At 43.8% G+C, this 20,019-nt stretch overlaps 1 protein-coding gene across 1 annotated transcript in view; it reads right to left on the reverse strand.

The window, feature by feature from the left end:
- The window catches only part of LOC141048087 (sodium- and chloride-dependent neutral and basic amino acid transporter B(0+)-like), a 65,690-nt gene that overhangs the window by 3,788 nt on the left and 41,883 nt on the right, over positions 1-20,019 (reverse strand). The window contains exons 11-13 of the mRNA XM_073543469.1: positions 18,840-18,939; positions 13,035-13,144; positions 6,276-6,443 (exon numbers count right to left, since the gene is read on the reverse strand). Coding sequence (XP_073399570.1) covers positions 6,276-6,443; positions 13,035-13,144; positions 18,840-18,939 — 378 coding nt within the window. The remainder of the gene's footprint in view (positions 1-6,275; positions 6,444-13,034; positions 13,145-18,839; positions 18,940-20,019) is intronic.

The following is a 20,019-nucleotide window of genomic DNA, read 5'->3' on the forward strand; positions in this document are numbered from 1 at the left end:
AGCCCAGCAGGGACCCACGTTAACATGCCCCGCTGTGACCGAGCACAGCAGGGTCCCACGTTAACATGTCCCGCTGTGACCCAGCACAGCTGGGACCCACCTTAACCAAGTATACCATTGCACCACCAGGGGTAACCCGCTCCTGCACTGGGTTCACCCCCACGCTCTTTGTGCAATCCACCGACTTCAAATACCCCCCTCCTTTCCGCCACCGTGAGCACGTATGACACCTTGTACGTGCGAGTACCACCACCAAAAACCCAACCCGAGCCGACTCTGTGGCTCGAGTAACCAATGTTTCTGTACCAAGACCAATCGATCAAAACTGATCCCCATTAGACCTCACAATGCCAACCTACACCAACATACCAGTACAACAAGGTCAGCCACACCCAAGACCTGCAAGCCAACCATTATTGCCGTGAACAAAGAACCTACATTGGTTCCCCAAACCTCCGATAGATTCTTGAAAATGTGCCCAGTAAAACCCACTATGTAGTCATTCCAAACAGGAGCCCCTATGGACACCAACATGAGCACGGCTCCCAGGCAGAAAATTGCACTCCACCTGATAATAATCAAAGCCAACCATTATAGACGTAACAACAGAACCTACACTGGTTCCCCAACCTCCGACAGATTCTTGAAAAACGTGCCCCACTATATAGTCATGAACAACAACACGAGCATGGCTCCCAGGCAGGAGCATTCAGGCCCGATGTCTCAGATCAAACTCCTTGACGCCCCAGCGACCAAGTCTCCACCACACACGTGCAGTACCAAAACGCTGTTGGTCCCGTCAACCCTGCGTGATAGCATCTATCTTAAAATATCCACCCAACTAGAAAACATAAACCAATCCACCCCGTAATCACCACGACCCGGAACGAATTAATTGTGTGCATCACCCGTGCACTTCGAACCCAGAATCACAACACTATTGTTGCCACCCTCTTACCAAAAGTGAGATGTACTCCGCACCCATTCCCCGCTGAACTGCGGATTCGACACTACTCACAAAAGAAAGAAAAGCGACTCCACACCACCTGAAGTCCAGGAAAAGTCAGACACACATCACGTCTCCCGAAAACCCCAGACACCATAAACCCGGGCCATCCGTCAAAACATTGCACTCACCGGTGCCCGATGCTTGTCCGCCACTCAGCCTTAAAGCACCGCAAAAAGCACCCCCAAACGGAGCACAGCCCCAGACGATTACCAGGTCCTTAGAATCATTAAAAGTCAATGCACATCGCACGAGCTTCCCCTGCCACAGCGTACCACCAGCCCGACATAAATGAAAGTAATGTTATAGCTGCAACCTGCTCACCCACTACCTAAAGAACACCTCCCCTGCAGCAGCGCTGCACCACAACCGTGTCCCCATAATACCAGCCGGTCCTGACAAGTGCGCATAACGGAATAAATGACATAGCCATGTATTGCCGGACGGGCTACACCCACGCGGGAGACCATTCACTTGGCCATCGAAACAACATGTCCTGCCTCATGCTCTATACAGAATTCCTGACAAATGGAACAACACCCGCTGGATAAACAAACCGTTCACCAACCAGGACCCCCGAGACCAGTAAAGCACACGCTGGGTTACCCAACTCAAATGTTGCATCATCCTTGCGCAGCACTTCACCCTGGCCCCCCCGTCCGGGGGCACCCAAAAAGAAAAGACTCTAAGGAGAGCTGTATACCCAGAAGGCAAAGCAGGACCAGCTGCACCCACAATAAACCTCCTAGCCCATTGTAACGAAAAACTATCCACTCTGTATAATAAACTCCTACGTAGCTACAATCAACGGCTGTAACAAATACCACCCGATACAGTCTGCCAAAAGCTCAATCGGCAACCCTAAAGAACCGCAGTGAGAACCCACCAGTCCTTACGTACAAAAGTTGTTAAAACTGCCCCAGGGCAGCCACGACCAGCAAATTACCGTAAGAACGCCATATGACTGCAGATCATGCAAAAACCCCCAGTGGATCGTAGCCCCACGTATTCAATAACCAAAATCAACCCCCCAAAACAGCAGCTCGATATACACGGGAACCTAATAACGACCCCCGACCTGACACGATGTACTCGTTAACCTAACCTGACTTAGACATAGGGCCCCAGGTGAATCAAACACTTTGACTTATCCAAACACATGATAACCGCAACAACGCCCTGAGCATGAAGAAAAACCAAAGTAGTCAAGGGTTGGACCATGAACAGAAATAAGCACACCACCTTCCCTAATACCAGATAGTAGTCCCAGGTTGGACCATGAACAGAAAATAAGCACTGCACCATCCCTAATACCAGATAATCCCCGACTACCACACAGAAACCAAAACCACGGACCTCAACAACCGGACATTGACCAACCATAACCCCAGCTCCACGCCATATCTACGTACCCCCAGAAATTAACCAGGAAAACAAATCCGGTAAAAGGTCAACTCCAAGCCCCCCGGGGGAAATGTCATCCATTGCTGCCAGAAAGGCAGGTTCCCGAAAGATCTGCCGTCCCAAGCATCTCGACCTCACCAGAACGTCTGCCGCAACAAACCAAAATGCCCCTAGTGAACATGAAAACCCTTAGTACACTCAAAGCCCCTATTGGAGAACCGAACCCGGCATATAAATAAAACACACCCTACTGAAAACTCGACCACCTACCCCCTCACCTCTGACCAGCAAAAGAACACACCCCACTGTAACGTGAAAGATTAAGCCACCCGATGCACTACCCAAACAGAACACACCCCACTGTAACGTGAAAGATTAAGCCGCCCGATGCACTACCCAAACAGATCACCACGTCAGTGAACTGCCATCCAACCCTTATCAAATACTAGGCGCGGCGATAAAACTGCTCACCACATCAGTGAACTACCATCAAGCCCTTATAAAATACTAGGCGCGGCGATAAAACTGCTCACCACATCAGTGAACTACCATCAAACCCTTATCAAATTCAAGGCGCGGCGATAAAAACTGCTCACCACATCAATGAACTAACATCAACCCTTATCAAATACTAGGCGCGGCGATAAAACTGCTCACCACATCAGTGAACTAACATCAACCCTTATCAAATACTAGGCGCGGCGATAAAACAGCTCACCACATCAGTGAACTACCATCAAAACCTTTATCGAATACTTGGAGCGGCGATAATCCTCCAGCCCAAAGACCCCATGCCTATAACAATAAACCATAAAACTGGCATTTATATGGCTATCCACCACCGCTCTGCCAATATCCGTATCACCACCTGAATTACTTACAAACCGCCATGGAATCATGACCAGTCATACACAAACACCCAGAGAATGCAAGCACAATTATACTAACCAAAATAAAATGATGTCGTCACCTATAGATATACCCACTATCATAAAAGCAAACTAGCATAAAATTAAAAAATACCTCCCAACACTCATGAAGTGCACAAAACAGCCTCCTGGACCACAAAGCAACCATTCCCTCACAGATTCGAACGCTGTCCACATGGACCAGCCGCGCATCTTTCCGAACCCCCAGACAAACACCCAAAACCATACGTAGCAACACCCTTCCCAACCAATATAATCTAGACATTAATAAAGGTTTAAATGAGCCTTACTTACTAGGCTGACTCCGCGGAACCCCACGGAACAGCCGTCACGTGTCCTCCGCGTCGAGCACCGCAACTGCGATCTTCTCCATGGATCTACGCCGACTGCAGCCCTCCTGGGCCGCAGCGCCAGCGCCCAGACCGACTGTCCGTCCGGGAACGCATGGCAAAAAGTCACTGGCTCGGAGCCTCAAACGGGGGGGGGGAGGTTGGCGCTCCAGCCGCAGGCAACACCTCCTGAATCTGGCACCCAACGCCGGGGGAACGCGACGCCGGACCACATGACCTGTGGCCCCTGGCAGCTGAAGGGTGGCCACATGACCGAGCCACCGCCCGCTTCCCCCCAGCGCCGCAAGAAAGGAAATGAGGCCGGTGAAGTCACACACCACCTCGCCACCGGGCTCCTTGCCGCGTTACGCCACCGCCGTCCACCGATGCCGATGACCGCGCCGGGTCAGGTGACCACGCCGGGTAACGTGGCCGCGACGTGCGCGTCACCACTGTGTGACGTGATCCGAAATGGAGGGGAGGCCGGCCACGTCACTCACCGCCCCGTTACCTCGCTGCCTGCTTCTCGACTTCTGGCTCCGGCCCCGCAATGTCTTCTGCAACAGGTCTGCTAATGGGGCTCATCCTCCGCTGCAAACTTAACTCTGGGCTGAGGTGCTCAGGAGGCCGTGATCGTCGCTGCCGCTTCGGAGGCAGAGGGGTCCCATCTTCTCCGCTGTCGCCCTCACCAGACCATCGCTGCAGCTGTTCCTTCATCCACTGCTGGCCGCGCTGCTCCATCATCCTCTTCATCTGTGCCACGAGGTATTCCATCTTCTGGATCCAAAGATTCAAGCTGAAGTCCCAGATGTGAGGAGCTGACGATTCCGGACGTCTGCAAGGTAAGGAATGACCATCCCCCCACAGTTCTGCCCTATATATCCATCCCACTACTGACCACTCCCTGCCAACTCACATTGCACAATAAGCCCCATAGCTCCAACCCACACCTTCCCCACAAGCACAAAGCACTACTGACCACTCCCTGCCAACTCACATTGCACCATAAGCCCCATAGCTCCAACCCACACCTTCCCCACAAACACAAAAGCACTACACCTTACCTTTCACTAACCCTCAGGCCTAGCAGCCCTCCTTAGTCATGTGCGCCCTCCCTGTAGCCCCTTTGGGGCAGGCGTCCGGGCTTGCCTTTACCATGCAGAGACACTGTGGTCCCTGCGCCACAATACATGCTCAGGCCAGTCCGAGGCCGGCAGCTGATGTCGGAATGACCATAGCTGAGGGTGCATGGCAGTGACGTCATACGCTGCCCATTGCTTGCAAGCTGAAGTCAACTACCGGCTATAGAAGAGGACGTCCCATGTCGAGGGAGCAGAAGGAGATGAATAAAATAGTTTATTTTTTATGCATTAAAAAAGTGCCAGAACGTGGGACCTATATACCCGGAAAGAACCCAGGATGGGAAACATATATACCAGGATGGGGGACATGTATGCCAGGATGGGGACATATATATTAGGTAGTTGCCCTGGATGGGGACATACATTATACTAGGATTGACCAAGGATGGGAGACATTCCAGGATGGGTAATATATACACATAAGGATGGGCTCAGGAGGGAGGAAATATATACCTGGATGGGCCCAGGATCGGGGACATATATACTTGGAAGGGGCCCAGTATGTAGTACGTTAGTACAGCAAGAGAGACATTACGACATAATGGGGGAGTGGGGCATCATGTATGTCCTTTTAGGATTTAGAATGCTACAAAGACTCATAAATCATACATGTGCAATCTAATATAAGCAATCACACCCTCCATGAATTGGTAGGCTGTTGGTGGTTGTCTTATCAGTATATTGCTCCTGTGTTGCTGCCATCTTTACAACTTGGGTTTGCTGCATCCTTTTATTGCTGTATTAATTCTTGAATTTTTGGAGGATTTTTAGTCCTCTTTTTGTGGTTTCTCATGCATCTGACCAACATGTGGGGGGGGAGTGACGAAGGGTCCACATTTTGCACTGGGGCCCATTGGACTCTAGTTACATTCACTGCTCACAGTCACACTTGATGATGATGCATATCATTAACATTTATGATATGTCATTCACCCCAAACAAGATAACATAAGGTCAATCACAGGCATTACTGCGGAAAGGGATCCCTGGAAGAACAAAAGACTAGAGTGGAAGACCAGAGAACTGCGGCAGCATAATGACCGGTGAGGACCTGGTACAGGTGACTCTCCATTTATTATGTGTTGTTGACTGGAGAGACCTCAGAGCATAATTAATGTCTTTTAACAAAATTTGGGGCACTTTCAATGAAGAATCTGTCGGCCAAATCAAGCAAATCTACCCAAAATGAATTCTGGGACGTTCGTTCATCTCTAACCTTCAGTTGTAGAAGTTTTCTGTAATAAATAGATGACTACTGGGAAAAATTATCGCAGCATAGAACAATTTTTGCCTATTTCAGTTTCTATGTCATCCTTACGAAAAGAGCATTTTATTATTTTTGCCGTGTCATAGAGTCAGGTCTGTCATATGAAGGACACCACTGGAGCCCCATTAACTATAATGAGATCCCTTGCTTTATCAGACAAAAATTCTAACACACGATTAATTCCCATGATTCACTTACCGCAAAAAAGTTTCCTCTGGCGCGGTAAATCTTTATAACAGCTATAATTGGAATCCACATCATGCACAATACGATCATACACCAGCCCACAGCTGTCCCCCAGGTGGGATACTTGATGTTACCATATGATGGCGCTTCAAAGGTAATCAATGACCATAGGAGGATAGCCTGCAAATTAAGAACATAGATATGTAAATATCCATAAGTACTGTGTATATTATGCATGACACCGTAATCACATTTTTGTAATTATGTTGTACATCTTGTTAATTTATTCCAGTGTGCTAAGTCTCAAGGTCAATGTGGCCTGTGTACATCATAAATCAGTGATCGAAGATGTCATTGCTTTCTTTGCTGGTGATGTACGGTCTGAAATATCTTTTTTAGTAAATTGGCTAAATTTGTCCTTTGCATTTATTTGATGTGCCAACTCATAGTAGAGGTAAATCTTTATACCAACAGTGTCTCCTTCGCTGCTGATCCAGAATGAAATGGTGATGATAGCTGTTGACAATACGGTAGTTGAGGCATCAACCATAAGTAAATCAAAGAAAGGTTGCTGTGTGGGAAAGGTGCATGACTTGTTAATCATGCTTTTTTCTAGGCAGGTATTTGTCGATGTTATCAGCATCATGCACTTTCCATTTGCATTGGAAATGGTTAATTTGTTAGAGTTATGGTTCCAATTAGAGATGAGTGAGCACTAAACTGCTCAAATTCTCGTGACTCGAACTGAGCAATTCCTAATACTCGAATTCTCATTTCGAGTAACTATTAGAAAGGTTGTCAATGGGAAAACCCTGCAATGAGAGTCTGGGGGACAGTGAAAATGTTAAAATGGATAGAAGGATGGAAGCATCTCTGACTCCAAGATTGCTGCTGCATACAAAATCAACGATAAATTGGAGTTTACAGGCAACAAAAAAGTTAAGGAACATTCTTTCCTGTACAATGACTTGTATATAAGGCAAAAAAAAAAAAAAAATTTTTAGTAAACTAAAATTTTAACCTTTATTTATTTTTTATTAAAAAATTGGAAATGTCTGTGAAATTTGTGAAAGAAGCAAAAGCTGACAAAAATGAGATGGACGAGGGTCTCAGATACAACCTGTATTAGACATAAAGGAGGGTCTCATGCACACTATTTAAAATTATCATGAAATAAGGTACTCCTAGACTCATAAATGCTATGCACTAAGAGCAAAGAGGGACAAAAATTGCAAGCAGGAAGAAAACTAGAAGGAAAAGACAGCTCAATAGGGTTATATCCAAGCAGGGTCATCCATACACTCTTGAAGGCACCAACTGGAGTACTTCAAAAATTGTGAACAAAGTAAAGTTGTGGTATACCTGCACTCAGAAAAGCTCTGCATATAGTGCCAAGCCTGTCAAAAATTACAAGCATACACCCTTGAAAACACTAAATGGGGTGCCTCATAAAAAGTAAAGAAAGCATAGTTGTGGCACCTCTACACTCAAGACTCAAGTCTTTGCACACAGTGTAAAACTAGAAAAAAATGATACAGGGTCATCAGTCATCCACAGACTCTTTAAGGCAACAACTTGCTGGACTCATCATAGTTGATGTACTCCTACACTCAAAAAGGCTTTGCACAAAGTGCAAAGCCAGGACAAACTGATAAGGAGGGTAATACAGTAATCCTCTTCAAGGTCCACTTCTTTTCCTTCCTCAGGAAGTTGTCTCCACCTGCTTTCTGTAGCCCGATTCCCAGATGTCGGGGCTGTAAGTGACCCGATATCAAGTAGTGCCAGAGCCCCCGACATGTAGAAATGGGCTGCAGCCCCCTGTGTCACCTGCACCATCATCTGATACTGCAAAGAATGTGGGAAACACTAAGGACAGTATGTTCTCTCAGAGGTGGTAGTCCTATCTCAAGCCCCAGGTCCGCTCATTTTGCAAGAAGGGTTAATTCTCCCTTCCTTCTTGGATCACACCAGCAATGTTACCCCTACATTTTGAGGAACATGACCTTGGTTCCAGCCATCAGCTCCAACAGCCTTCAAGGCAAATGTTCCGTCTGTTGAACAAGATGTGATCGAGGGTCCAAAACTCTTTTATTGACACCCATCTCTGCTGCCGGTCATATGTAATGACCTCCCCCCGGATGACAACTCTCGATAGCTTGTGGCTAGTGGGCCTGCTAGCATGTCTCCAGTACTGGTCCTGGCTTGCCTCCTTTTCTCTTCTGACCAGCTTTGGCCATGCAGCCTGCTCATCAGTTTCTGAATCCTGGCTCTCCCGTCCACAGTCCACAAGAACCCCAGTGGTGAAGGCTGTGCATGGGTTTGGGTCTTGCTGGTTTTGGGAAAGTTGCTGGTTTAGGACCACTGTCATGCCAGCTTGGTGTGGCTCTGATATTCCTCCAGTCGCTATCTCAGGAGTCTAGCGGTATTCTGCTATTTTTGTCAACTTGTCACCCAGTAAGCACTTTACACTGTATAGATTACCAATTCAATCCACAAAAAAAAAAAATTTTGAACGCTTTTTTGGAGTGTTATATACCACGAAATGTAGCACAAAATACATAATACTCTATGGATAATTAATTGAATCCAGAAACATTTTTGAATGCGTTTTTGGAGTGTTATATACCACCAAAATGTAACACAAAGCTCATAACACTCTATAGATGACTAACTGAAACAAAAAGAATTTTTCAATGCTTTTTTTGAAGTGCAATAAACCACAGAATTGTGGTGTGCAATAAAAATTGAAACTAGAAAAAAATTTCAATGCTGTTTGGCAGTGTTATATGACACCAAAATGTATCCCAAAGCACATAATAATGTATGGATGAGTAACTGAATTGAGAAAAAATTTACACCACTTTTGTATAGTATTATATATAACCGAAATGCACAATAAAGCACAAATTACCGTATGGATGAGTATGGAATCAATAAACATTTTTCAATGCTTTTTGAAGTGTTGCATACCACAGAAATGTACCACAAAGCACAAAATACTCTATGGATGAAAATATAGTCAACTTTTTCACCCCCCCCCAAAAAAAAATGTGGTCACTTGCAGCAGATATTTAGTAACAGACTGCAAATCCTAAGCCCTACCTAGACTGTATTCTGCCACTCTCCCTGCTCCTGCAACTGTCCTTCCCTAGGCTAAATGCAGAATGTATCTGATAGAAACAGCAAAGCACAGATTTAGCTCTTAACAAAGGCTGTTAGTATGATGGTTCAGAATCGGAACCAGTATCAACGCTGATTCCTTCATCTGGGCACTGTGAGGTAGCGCTGTCATTCGGGTAGGGGATACTCGCTTGGCAGCCAATATATCACATCCGGCACAGGTTTTCCATAAAACCAAAACAGTCCATGCGGTTTATTATTCAGCATAAACCGTGACAGCAACAGAAAGTTCACTTAACAGCAAAATCAGCATAGCGTCCAATACGGAGATTACCTCTGTTAGCAATGTCCAGCATACACAGGCTCTTCAGCCTCATCATTATCTCACCCAGGTCAGGGTTTCCTGATGGCTGTTGCTCCACGCTGCAGACATCCACTCTCTCCTCTGGGACTCTCAGACGCAGGCAGCCATTACACACAGCCACACACAGGCTGTTAGCCAGGAGACAACTCTCCTCACAGGACCTTCCATTCTGGACCAACCAGGTCCCTGCATTCACCTATGTGACCAGACCTCAGGTACCTTATATGGTCCATAACCACACCAACAGGTGATCACATGGCTATGACCTCACTAAAGGTCCTATTACACATGGCCACACACGGGCTTCCCTGACACATTGTAAAAGAAATGTCAGCAGTACCTCTGCTGATCAATACTCGAGCCTGCATCCCAAGGCCACCCACCTTGAGATACATAATGGTCATTCAGTATTCTGCCACTCATCCTCTCTTTTGGGACATCCACACAGCACCCCCTAGTGGACACAGTGGTTACTACACCACAGCACACACAGCCCTGCACAAGCAATCACTCCCTCCAATAAGAACAGTCCCTGACCTGTGCAATTGCATCGGTGAGCCGAGCGCGGTGGCGGCGCCTTTTCTTTTATAACCTATGATGTCATATGGCCAGCCAATCACAGTTATGGCTAAGGCATTTTAGTGACTCGAATGCAATCCCCGCATGCTTATTAACTGTGTAACAGACACCAAACATGCAGGGTGGGGATTTGAATTGCAAATTCAAGTACCAGTTAATGCTCGCTGAGTGCCCAGCACATCCCAACACCCAGATACTCAAGTGATATCTGTGTATTACCAAACACGTCCGCTCATCCTTATTATATACCACCAAAATGTAACACAACACACATAATACTCCATGGATGACAAATTCAATCCAGAAAAATTTTTGAATGCTTTTTTGGAGTGTTACATACCACCGAAATATAATACAAAGCACCTAATACTCTATAGACAAAAATATAGTTAAATTTTCACCCTGCAAAAAAAAAGAATGTGGTCACGTGGGGCTGCTATATATTTAGCAACAGAGATTCTGCCACTTTCCCTGCTAGTGCAACTGTCCCTAAGCTAAATGCAGAATGTATCTGATACAAACAGCAAAACAAAAGATTAGCCCTTAGAAGGGCTTTTACTATGATGATTCAGGATCAGCACCAGCATCAACACTAGAGAACACTGATTTATTAAACTGTGCACACACAGGCCTGGATAACTGCTCTCTCCCTCCAATCACAACTGTCCCTGAGATATGCAATGGCATCAGCGAGCTGAGTGTGGTAGCGAAGATCCTTTTACAACCTCGTATGAGGTAATGCGTCCAGTCAATCACAGTAATACCACTACCAAGATTGCTACAGCATTACAGTGACTCACATGCAATCCCCGCATGCACATTGGTTGTGTAACAGATGCCAAACATGGAGGGCCGGGATTCGAGTTTCAAATCCAAGCGCCAGCCAATACTCGCTGAGTGCCGAGCATCCAGATACGCGAGTGATATCAGAGTATCACCGTGCACATCCCTAGTTCTGATCATTAAATTTGCCGTTACACAGAGGAACCTGCACAGATGGACACAGAACCAAATTCCTAAATAATTACTTTAGGACATGCACACTATAGAGACACTCTTTATTATTTTAGAAGGACCTATGCCTATCTTCATTTTCTGTCCAGAAAAATCAGCATGGCTAGGAGGGGGAAATAAAAATTAGGAATAGTCAAAGAACAGTTGAGTACAAATGACACTGCATGATGCAGAAGAAAGATTCAATCATGACCATAGCAGAAGTCTCCTCCAGATATGGAGGCTGAGTAAAAAACACTTTGGCTATGTGCCCACGTAGCGTTTTAAACCGGACACTCAAAACCGGACTCCTTCCCAGAAAACGCGCGTTTTTCCACGCGATTTTACCGCGATTCTGTTCGCGTTTTTGCCTCGATTTTCGCGTGTGGAGTTCAAGCACTTTCCAAGCGATTTGAAGCAACGCTTGGAAAGTGATTGACAGGTTGGTCACACTCGTCAAACAGTGTGTGACAAGTGTGACCAGCTTTTTACTATTCAGGCCGCCTATGCGGCATCAATAGTAAAAGATAGAATGTTAAAAATGATAAAAAAAATAAAAAATCGGGGTATATTTACCTTCCGACGTCCCGCGCAGCCTCAGCGACGCTCCCGTTCCAAGCGATGCCTTGCGAGACCTGTGATGACGTTGGTCTCGCGTTGCTATAGCGATCTCACGAGACTGCTGGTGTAACGTGAGACTATGTCATCACAGGACCTTGCCGCGAGGCATTACTGGGAACGCTGAGGCCCGGGAAGGCTCTGCGTGATGCCAGAAGGTAAATATACCCCGATTTATTTTTTTTTTATTCTTTTTTTTACAGGGGTATGGTACCCAGGGCCTGGAGGACAGTCTCCTCTCCTCCACACCGTGGGTACCAACCGCACATGAGACGCTTAACTTCCTGCATGGTGGGCATAGCCACATGCGGGAAGTAAGCGATTCTCATGCATTCCTACGGGTGCGGAATCGTGGCAATTCTTTGCGATTCCGCAAAAAGAATGAGCATGCTGCATTTTTTCCACGATGCGATTCCGCCGCGGAAAAAAGTGCAGCATTAGCACAGCATGTGCGGAATGCCATAGGAATGCATGGAGTGCATTCTGTATGAGCTTTTTAAACGTTTTCGCGCCGAGAATCGCGGCAAAAACGCTTAAAAATCACATCGTGGGCACACAGCCTTAAGGTTATTATATTGTATAAAGATGTTAATGATATCTTTTGTTATATTGTACATCTTATGTTGTATAAATTTGTTTTATATATATATAGTTTCTTTCATTTTTTTATCTTTTCAGTAAATTGTATTCTTTCATTTAGCCGCTGTGTGCAAATCCATTTAGTCTTGTATCTTCAAATCCACTATAAAACACTCTTTAATCATGAGATCTCAGCAGCAGCAGGGAGGAGGGTCACTGAGGAAATGTAAATTGAGCTAGGTGAGTAAAGGTTGAGTTTAAGCTTTCAAATTTGATTATATAACCACTTGGTCATAGATGGACCAATGATATATCTCATATAACTTAACACTGATAAAGATCAACTTGGGAAGAAGGCAGGAAAGATACATTTTATATTACTGTGCCATTACTGCTATGATACTAAATTGTACAGAATATTGAAAGGCATTTTCATAGTCCCAGCAGCAAATGCATTCTATAACAGTCTCAAAAGCACTAGCACTAGATATAATCATTTCAGAAGGAATAATACTTACCAGTAATAAAGCAGGGGAAATAAACATCCAACAAGCTCTCCACCACAACCAGAAGCTCCAGTGCTTTTTTCCGATCATCATTTCAATGTCCTTAATGAACCTATTACCTCCTATAAAATGAGATCATGTCACATAAACTGTATATAGGTACACATATGATGATAGATAGATAGATAGATAGATAGATAGATAGATAGATAGATACGTACAGTAAATGCCAGCCTCTAGGACACAATCAAATGGAAATAAAGGAATTGGAGGCAGCATTAAAAAAAAAAATTCTGTGCATTCACGTGGCATATATATAGTGAAAACATGTTTGAAATACCAATCTCATTAATCAATTACAGTGCAATCATGTGGTCTGGGTGGGTACTATCAAAACACAAAAGATTATGGCAACCCCCTGGTTTTCTATAAATGTCGACAATTACTTCATCACAAATCCTTACATACCTAGGAGTCTAAAAATTGTAACATTTCTTCAAAGTAACTATTGTAAACGTAATGTCATCGGCAACCTGATAAACAAAAATGCAAAATTCATCCAATTGTGTCTGTCTACCTGGCCAAATAGACAGAATATTGTCTGTACTTGCCATCATTCCCCCACATGCTGGAAGTGGAGTGACACATAGACCCAATGTTCCCCAAGGGCCATTATAACGAGGTTTGCATTTGTAGAGGACATGTTGGTCCGTCTTGTTTGAACAAAAAAAGCAAAATACTTTTTGGCCAAAATAATTTCCAACACACTCATTGGAAAGAATTGCATTCAATAAACTTTTGCGTTCCGGTGGAACGTATCGTTCAAGACCCTGAGATTTTCATGACTTGGATGGATGACATTGGTAAAACATTCAGTGAGAAGGAATCTGCATGAGCTATTTTGAAAACAAAACATTGAAAGTTGGCAGATAAAACTCCGGAAAAAAAAAAAATCTATATGTGTGTATATATATATATATATATATATATATATATATATTTATATTTATAGAAACTGGCTGTTCTTTCTACATTTTTCCAAGCAAGCTGAAAAATTGGGGAGATTATTTGGAAGAATTAACAGTTCTATGGATACTAAGTTCTGCATAACCCTGCCCACACAACTGATTGGCAGCTTTCTGGCTATACACAGTATACAGTCATGGCCAAAAGTTTTGAGAATGACACAAATATTATATTTTCACATGATCTGCTGGCCTCTGATTTTTATGTGTGTTTGTCAGATGTTTTTATCACATACAGAAATATAATTGCAATCATATTATGAGTAGCAAAAGGTTATATTGACAGTTAGAATGAGTTAATGCAGCAAGTCAATATTTGCAGTGTTGACCCTTCTTCTTCAGGACCTCAGCAATTCTCCCTGGCATGCTCTCAATCAACTTCTGGATCAAATCCTGACTGATAGCAGTCCATTCTTGCAAAATCAATGCTTTTATTTTGTCTGAATTTGAAGGTTTTTGTTTGTCCACCCGTCTCTTGATGATTGACCACAAGTTCTCAATGGGATTAAGATCTGGGGAGTTTCCAGGCCAAGGTCCCAAAATCTGTTTTGTTCCCTGAGCCATTTAGTTATCACCTTTGCTTTATGGCAAGGTGCTCCATCATGTTGAAAAAGGTATTGTTAATCTCCAAACTGCTCTTGGACGGTTGGGAGAAGTTGCTCTTGGAGGACATTCTGGTACCATTCTTTATTCATGGCTGTGTTTTTAGGCAAGACTGAGAGAGCGCCCATTCCCTTGGCTGAGAAGCAACCCCACACATGAATGGTTTCAGGATGCTTGACAGTTGGCATGAGACAAGACTGGTGGTAGCGCTCACCTGGTCTTCTCCGAATAAGCCGTTTTCCAGATGTCCCAAACAATCAAAAAGGGGATTCATCAGAGAAAATGACTTTACCCCAGTCCTCAGCAGTCCACTCCCTGTACCTCTTGCAGAATATCAGTCTGTCCATGATGTTTTTCCTGGAGAGAAGTGGCTTCTTTGCTGCCCTCCTTGAGACCAGGCCTTGCTCCAAGAGTCCCCGCCTCACAGTGCGTGCAGATGCACTCACACCTGCCTGCTGCCATTCCTGAGCAAGCTCTGCACTGCTGGTAGCCCGATCCGCAGCTGAAACACTTTTAAGAGACGGTCCTGGCGCTTGCTGGTCTTTCTTGGGTGCCCTGGAGCCTTTTTGGCAACAAGGGAACCTCTCTCCTTGAAGTTCTTGATGATGCGATAGATTGTTGACTGAGGTGCAATCTTTCTAGCTGCAATAGTCTTCCCTGTTAGGCCATTTTTGTGCAGTGCAATGATGACTGCACGTGTTTCTTTAGAGTTAACCATGGTTAACAGAAGAGAAACAATGATGCCAAGCACCAGCCTCCTTTTAAAGTGTCCAGTGGTGTCATTCTTACTTAATCATGACAGATTGATCTCCAGCCCTGTCCTCATCAACACCCACATCTGTGTTAATGGAGCAATCACTGAAACGATGTTAGCTGGTCCTTTTAAGGCAGGGCTGCAATGATGTTGAAATGTGTTTTGGGGGATAAAGTTCATTTTCTAGGCAAATATTGACTTTGCAAGCAATTGCTGTTAAGCTGATCACTCTTTATAACATTCTGGAGTATATGCAAATTGCCATTAGAAAAAATGAAGCAGTAGACTTTGTAAAAATTAATATTTGTGTCATTCTCAAAACTTTTGGCCATGACTGTACATAGAAAGCTGCCAATCAGTGATGGGGCGGAGTTATAAAGAGCTCATGAATATGGAGGACTACCTGGCAGCAGGATTACTAGTCCTCTAGTGATAATCTCCCATTGATAAAACAGTGATTTTATCAAAACTACAGCAAGCTGACTAGTAGGTGACACATCGCTGGAATCAGAGTCTCTGCCAATACATCATGCTACTCACAGGTTATGTGGAAAAAACTTGATAACATATTCCTTTTAAGACAGTCTTAATAAAGTGTATGCAGAGTTAGATGCCCTAATTCATTAGGAGGTGTATGCCTCTTACTAAATTCGGTGCATATTATCAGTGGCGTGAGCTGGAGTAACATTTCTGGCATAAGAAACACTTCTTGTTTCCATTAATATGATGGACGGGCATTGCCACACTCCATCCTGCCCAGCTCCACTTATTTGGTGGAGCTTCTTGAAACTGATGTGAAAATATCAAAAGTCACAAGATTTTTAGTGCAAAATTATGGTCCTATTCAAAGTGTATTACGTCAGTTTTTTTGATGAATCGGTCCTACAGTTTAGTGATCACACGTGTCATATATTGTGTTTATATACAGAGATTTTGCAATTTTTTGCACTGTAATTGATTAATGAGACTATTGGTTGTGAATGTGTTTTCACTCTATAAATGCACTGTTGACTATGGCCTGTTTCACACTTCAGTTGTTTTTTGTCATTTAAAATCCGCCTAAATGGCAGAAAGCGGATCCGTTGCTAACTGAAGTGAACGGATGCCACCGGACCGTTTTTTTTTACGGATCCGACAAATGAAGAATTTTAAAGGAACCGCTGCCCGGGGAGAGAGGGAGAGAGAGAGAATTTTTTCTGTCCGCCAGAAATGAGTTCAGGGTTAAATTTCCTCCTGACTTCATTCCTCCGGGCATGTGCTGTATAAAAATGCGGATCCTGCAGTAAAAAAAAAGTTACATGGTCCGTCCAGGCATCTCGGAGGACGCAAAAAAACTGACGGATCCGCAAAAAAATGGATCCAACGGATGGCCATCCATCAAGATCCGCCGGTAATGCAAATCAATGGGGAAAAAAACGGATCCGTCAAAAAAAGGCGGATCCATTTTTTTGCAAAACGGCGGATTTTGACTGATGGTGTGAAAAAAGTGTGAAACAGGCCTATGCTAGAAAAAGGCTTACACAGCTGAAACATTGCACCTGAATGCTGCCCCCAATTATTTAGATGGATAGATATGGACAGACAAATTAGTAGATAAACAAAAAGATATATAGATTACATACATTTCTTTGTTCATTATATTGTGCATATTAATAAAAGTCAAAATCTATGGTGTAAGCAGTTCCACCAGAAAGTGGCGATGTATTCCTTTATACCACTTACAAATTTGTGAAAGTATCACTCCAGGGTGTTTTTTTTTTTTATTTCATCACCGGTGTTTTTTATTTCATCACCTGTGATCCCTGTGTGATCCTCTGTAAAGCTATTATTCCTTTATACCACTTACTAATTTGTGAAAGTATCACTCCAGGGTGTTTTTTTTTTATTTCATCACCTGTGATCCCTGTGTGTAGTAAAATACTTAGTGGTTGCCAATCCTGCTGTTCCCAGTGAAACGCCAGTCCTCTTCTGCACCACTTGACCATAGTTGTGACCTTCCGGACCACCGCAGTGTTTGCTGAGCGGACCGGAAGTCACTTCTCAATGTAAGTCTATGAGACTCAGAACAAGGCTCTCCTAGACTTTCATGAAGAGAGTAACTGTAAGGCCGGGGTCACACTTGCGAGTACAATGCGAGAAACTCGTGCACCAAAGCCCGGCACTGCCGCCGGCACTCGGATCGGAGCGTTCAGCTGAATAGAAATACAGGCAGCCACACACTCCGGTCCCAAGTGCCGGGTATTGATGAGAGAGACTCACGAAAGTTTCTTGCATTGCACTTGCAAGTGTGACTCCGGCCTTAGAAGTGACTTCTGTCCTGCCAGACCTGCGACTACAAAATGTCAGAGAGGGACTGGAGCGGCGCTGGACACAGAAGAGGATGGACACCATTAAGTATTTTACTACATACATTCTTATCTAGTAGTGCAAAAAACAAAACAAAACAGAAAGTACTTTTAGCTTGTACTTTTTTTTTTTTTTTTTTTACTTTTCCCTGATTTTACATATTGCTTTGTATAACTAGCTTTTCATGAATATTTTTAATTGATTATTTTATTTTAAAACCTATGAGAAAATGCACCAGACTTCTTTTCATTTCTTTTTATTATATTAAAGACCATGATGTCAACCAATGTCAAAGATTGAAAAAAAAAATACTTTACGTACTTTCACTTTCTACAAGAATGGGAAACACAAAGTTCTGTTTATTTGGGCATCAAATAGAAAGAATTGTTTGAATGACAATATGAGTAGTCATTCTCAGTTGTACTCAGACCAATCACTGTCGACAGACACGATTGCTTTTTAAGAAAAATAAACAAAAATCTGGAAATGCAAGGGAATGATTAATTAAAAGGGTTGTCCACTACTAGGATAACCCCTTCTTAAAATAAATGTTCGGACCCAATAAAATAATAAAGTCTATAATAATCTCTTGTGTCGGCTCCTTTCCAGTGGTGTCGGCACTCGCGGTCACGAGGCTATGATGCAGTGTTGTGACACTGGAGTCACTGGCCCCGCCTTCAGACAAACCGAACATGAAGAGGAAATCCGGGCTGCACATGATCCCTGAATTCCTCTTGATGTTCAGTTTGCCTGAAGGCGGGGCCACTGACACCAGCGCTGATTGGACGCTGGTGTCATGTGTCACAACACCTCATTACGGCCCCGGGGCAGAGGGAGTGCCGACACCGCAAGAACAGAGCTGCAATGATAACATTGTTACACAGATTTTCCAAAGAAAGATAGAATCTAACTGATTGCTATGAGGTCTTCTTCAGAGGTGGACTTTCAAGCTTGTGGACCACAATGTGCAATCTGTAACATGCCCTACCACCTATGATGGGTCAATTATAGTACTGGCATCTGCCGATCTGCTACAAGGGACTTTACTCTGGTACATCATATCGTACATTGCAGAATCCAAACACTTACCATAAATCCAACATACAGCAATTAACTCAAGCACCGCAGCACACAGGATGGCCCACCCACCACAGAAATAATCGATCAGGTTTACCCAATAAATTCCAGCCTATGGGAAACAGCAAAATATATATTCCATTTAGTACAAGACCTTTGAATACACCTTATAGTGATTACGTAATTTACAGGACAAAGTCTGCCTGATTTTATGGGCAACGGTGAAGGACCTCAATGGTCAATGGTGTGCCACATGCTACAGGTCCAATGTACCATAAGTTCTTATGCTGCATGTCATATTGTCACCTAACGTGGCTTCTGCTATAGAGGGGGTATGCTATGTAGAGTAGAGAAGATACTCATCCATGAGGAGCAAAATGCTAAATGTTCCCAATAGCCATCATTTATCATCTAGTCTGGGGTCAGTATTAGTTTAGGAGTCTGATACTAAGGGCATAATATTTTAGAGAGTGTAGTCTGAGGACTGTATTTATGTAGGGGTTCCGGTATGGGTTCTACATTAGTTTAGGTGGTTTGGTATTGGTTCTCTACTAGGTAAATGAATTGGGGGTTTGTATTTAGAGGGTCTGGTCTCAGGTTTTTATAAATTTATGATGTCTGGTCTCTGGTTTTTTATTAGCTTGATGGACCTAGTATCTGTATTTTTTAAGGGCGAATTTATTTAGGAACCTGGTCTGAGGTCTGTGTTTATTTAGGTGGTTGGGTCTTATTCTGGGGTCTCTTTTTGTTAAGGAGATTTTTGCACTGTAAGAGTTAAGGTGTCTGGAGTTTAGAGGGTCTAGTTTGGGTTCTGTATGGAATTCCATAAGGGTCAGTATATGTTTATGAGGATCTGACCTGGGGATTGTGTCAGTTTAGGTGGTCTGGGCTTTGTATTTGTCTAGCAGGTTTAGTCTGGGTTATTTATTCATGGGTCTGTATTTATTCTGTGGATTGGTCGGGGTCTGACTTATTGTAGGAATGGATATAGAAGTGAAATATCAAAGCTGTCTCAGCAGCAAACTGATCCAGTTGTCAGGAGAAGTTGTCATGATGGTATGGCCTCGATAGAGAAGAAGGAAGAAAACTTCTACAATCAGTGAAGATGTTACCTGTACATTACTAGCTTTATAGAGGAATAATCCACTTTCCTGACATACCAGGTTATTAAATATTTTTATTCTAGCAAAAA

This window comes from Dendrobates tinctorius, unplaced genomic scaffold, assembly GCF_039654945.1.
Source record: "Dendrobates tinctorius isolate UK_male_01 unplaced genomic scaffold, ASM3965494v1 ptg000133l, whole genome shotgun sequence".
Lineage (NCBI taxonomy): Eukaryota > Metazoa > Chordata > Amphibia > Anura > Dendrobatidae > Dendrobates > Dendrobates tinctorius.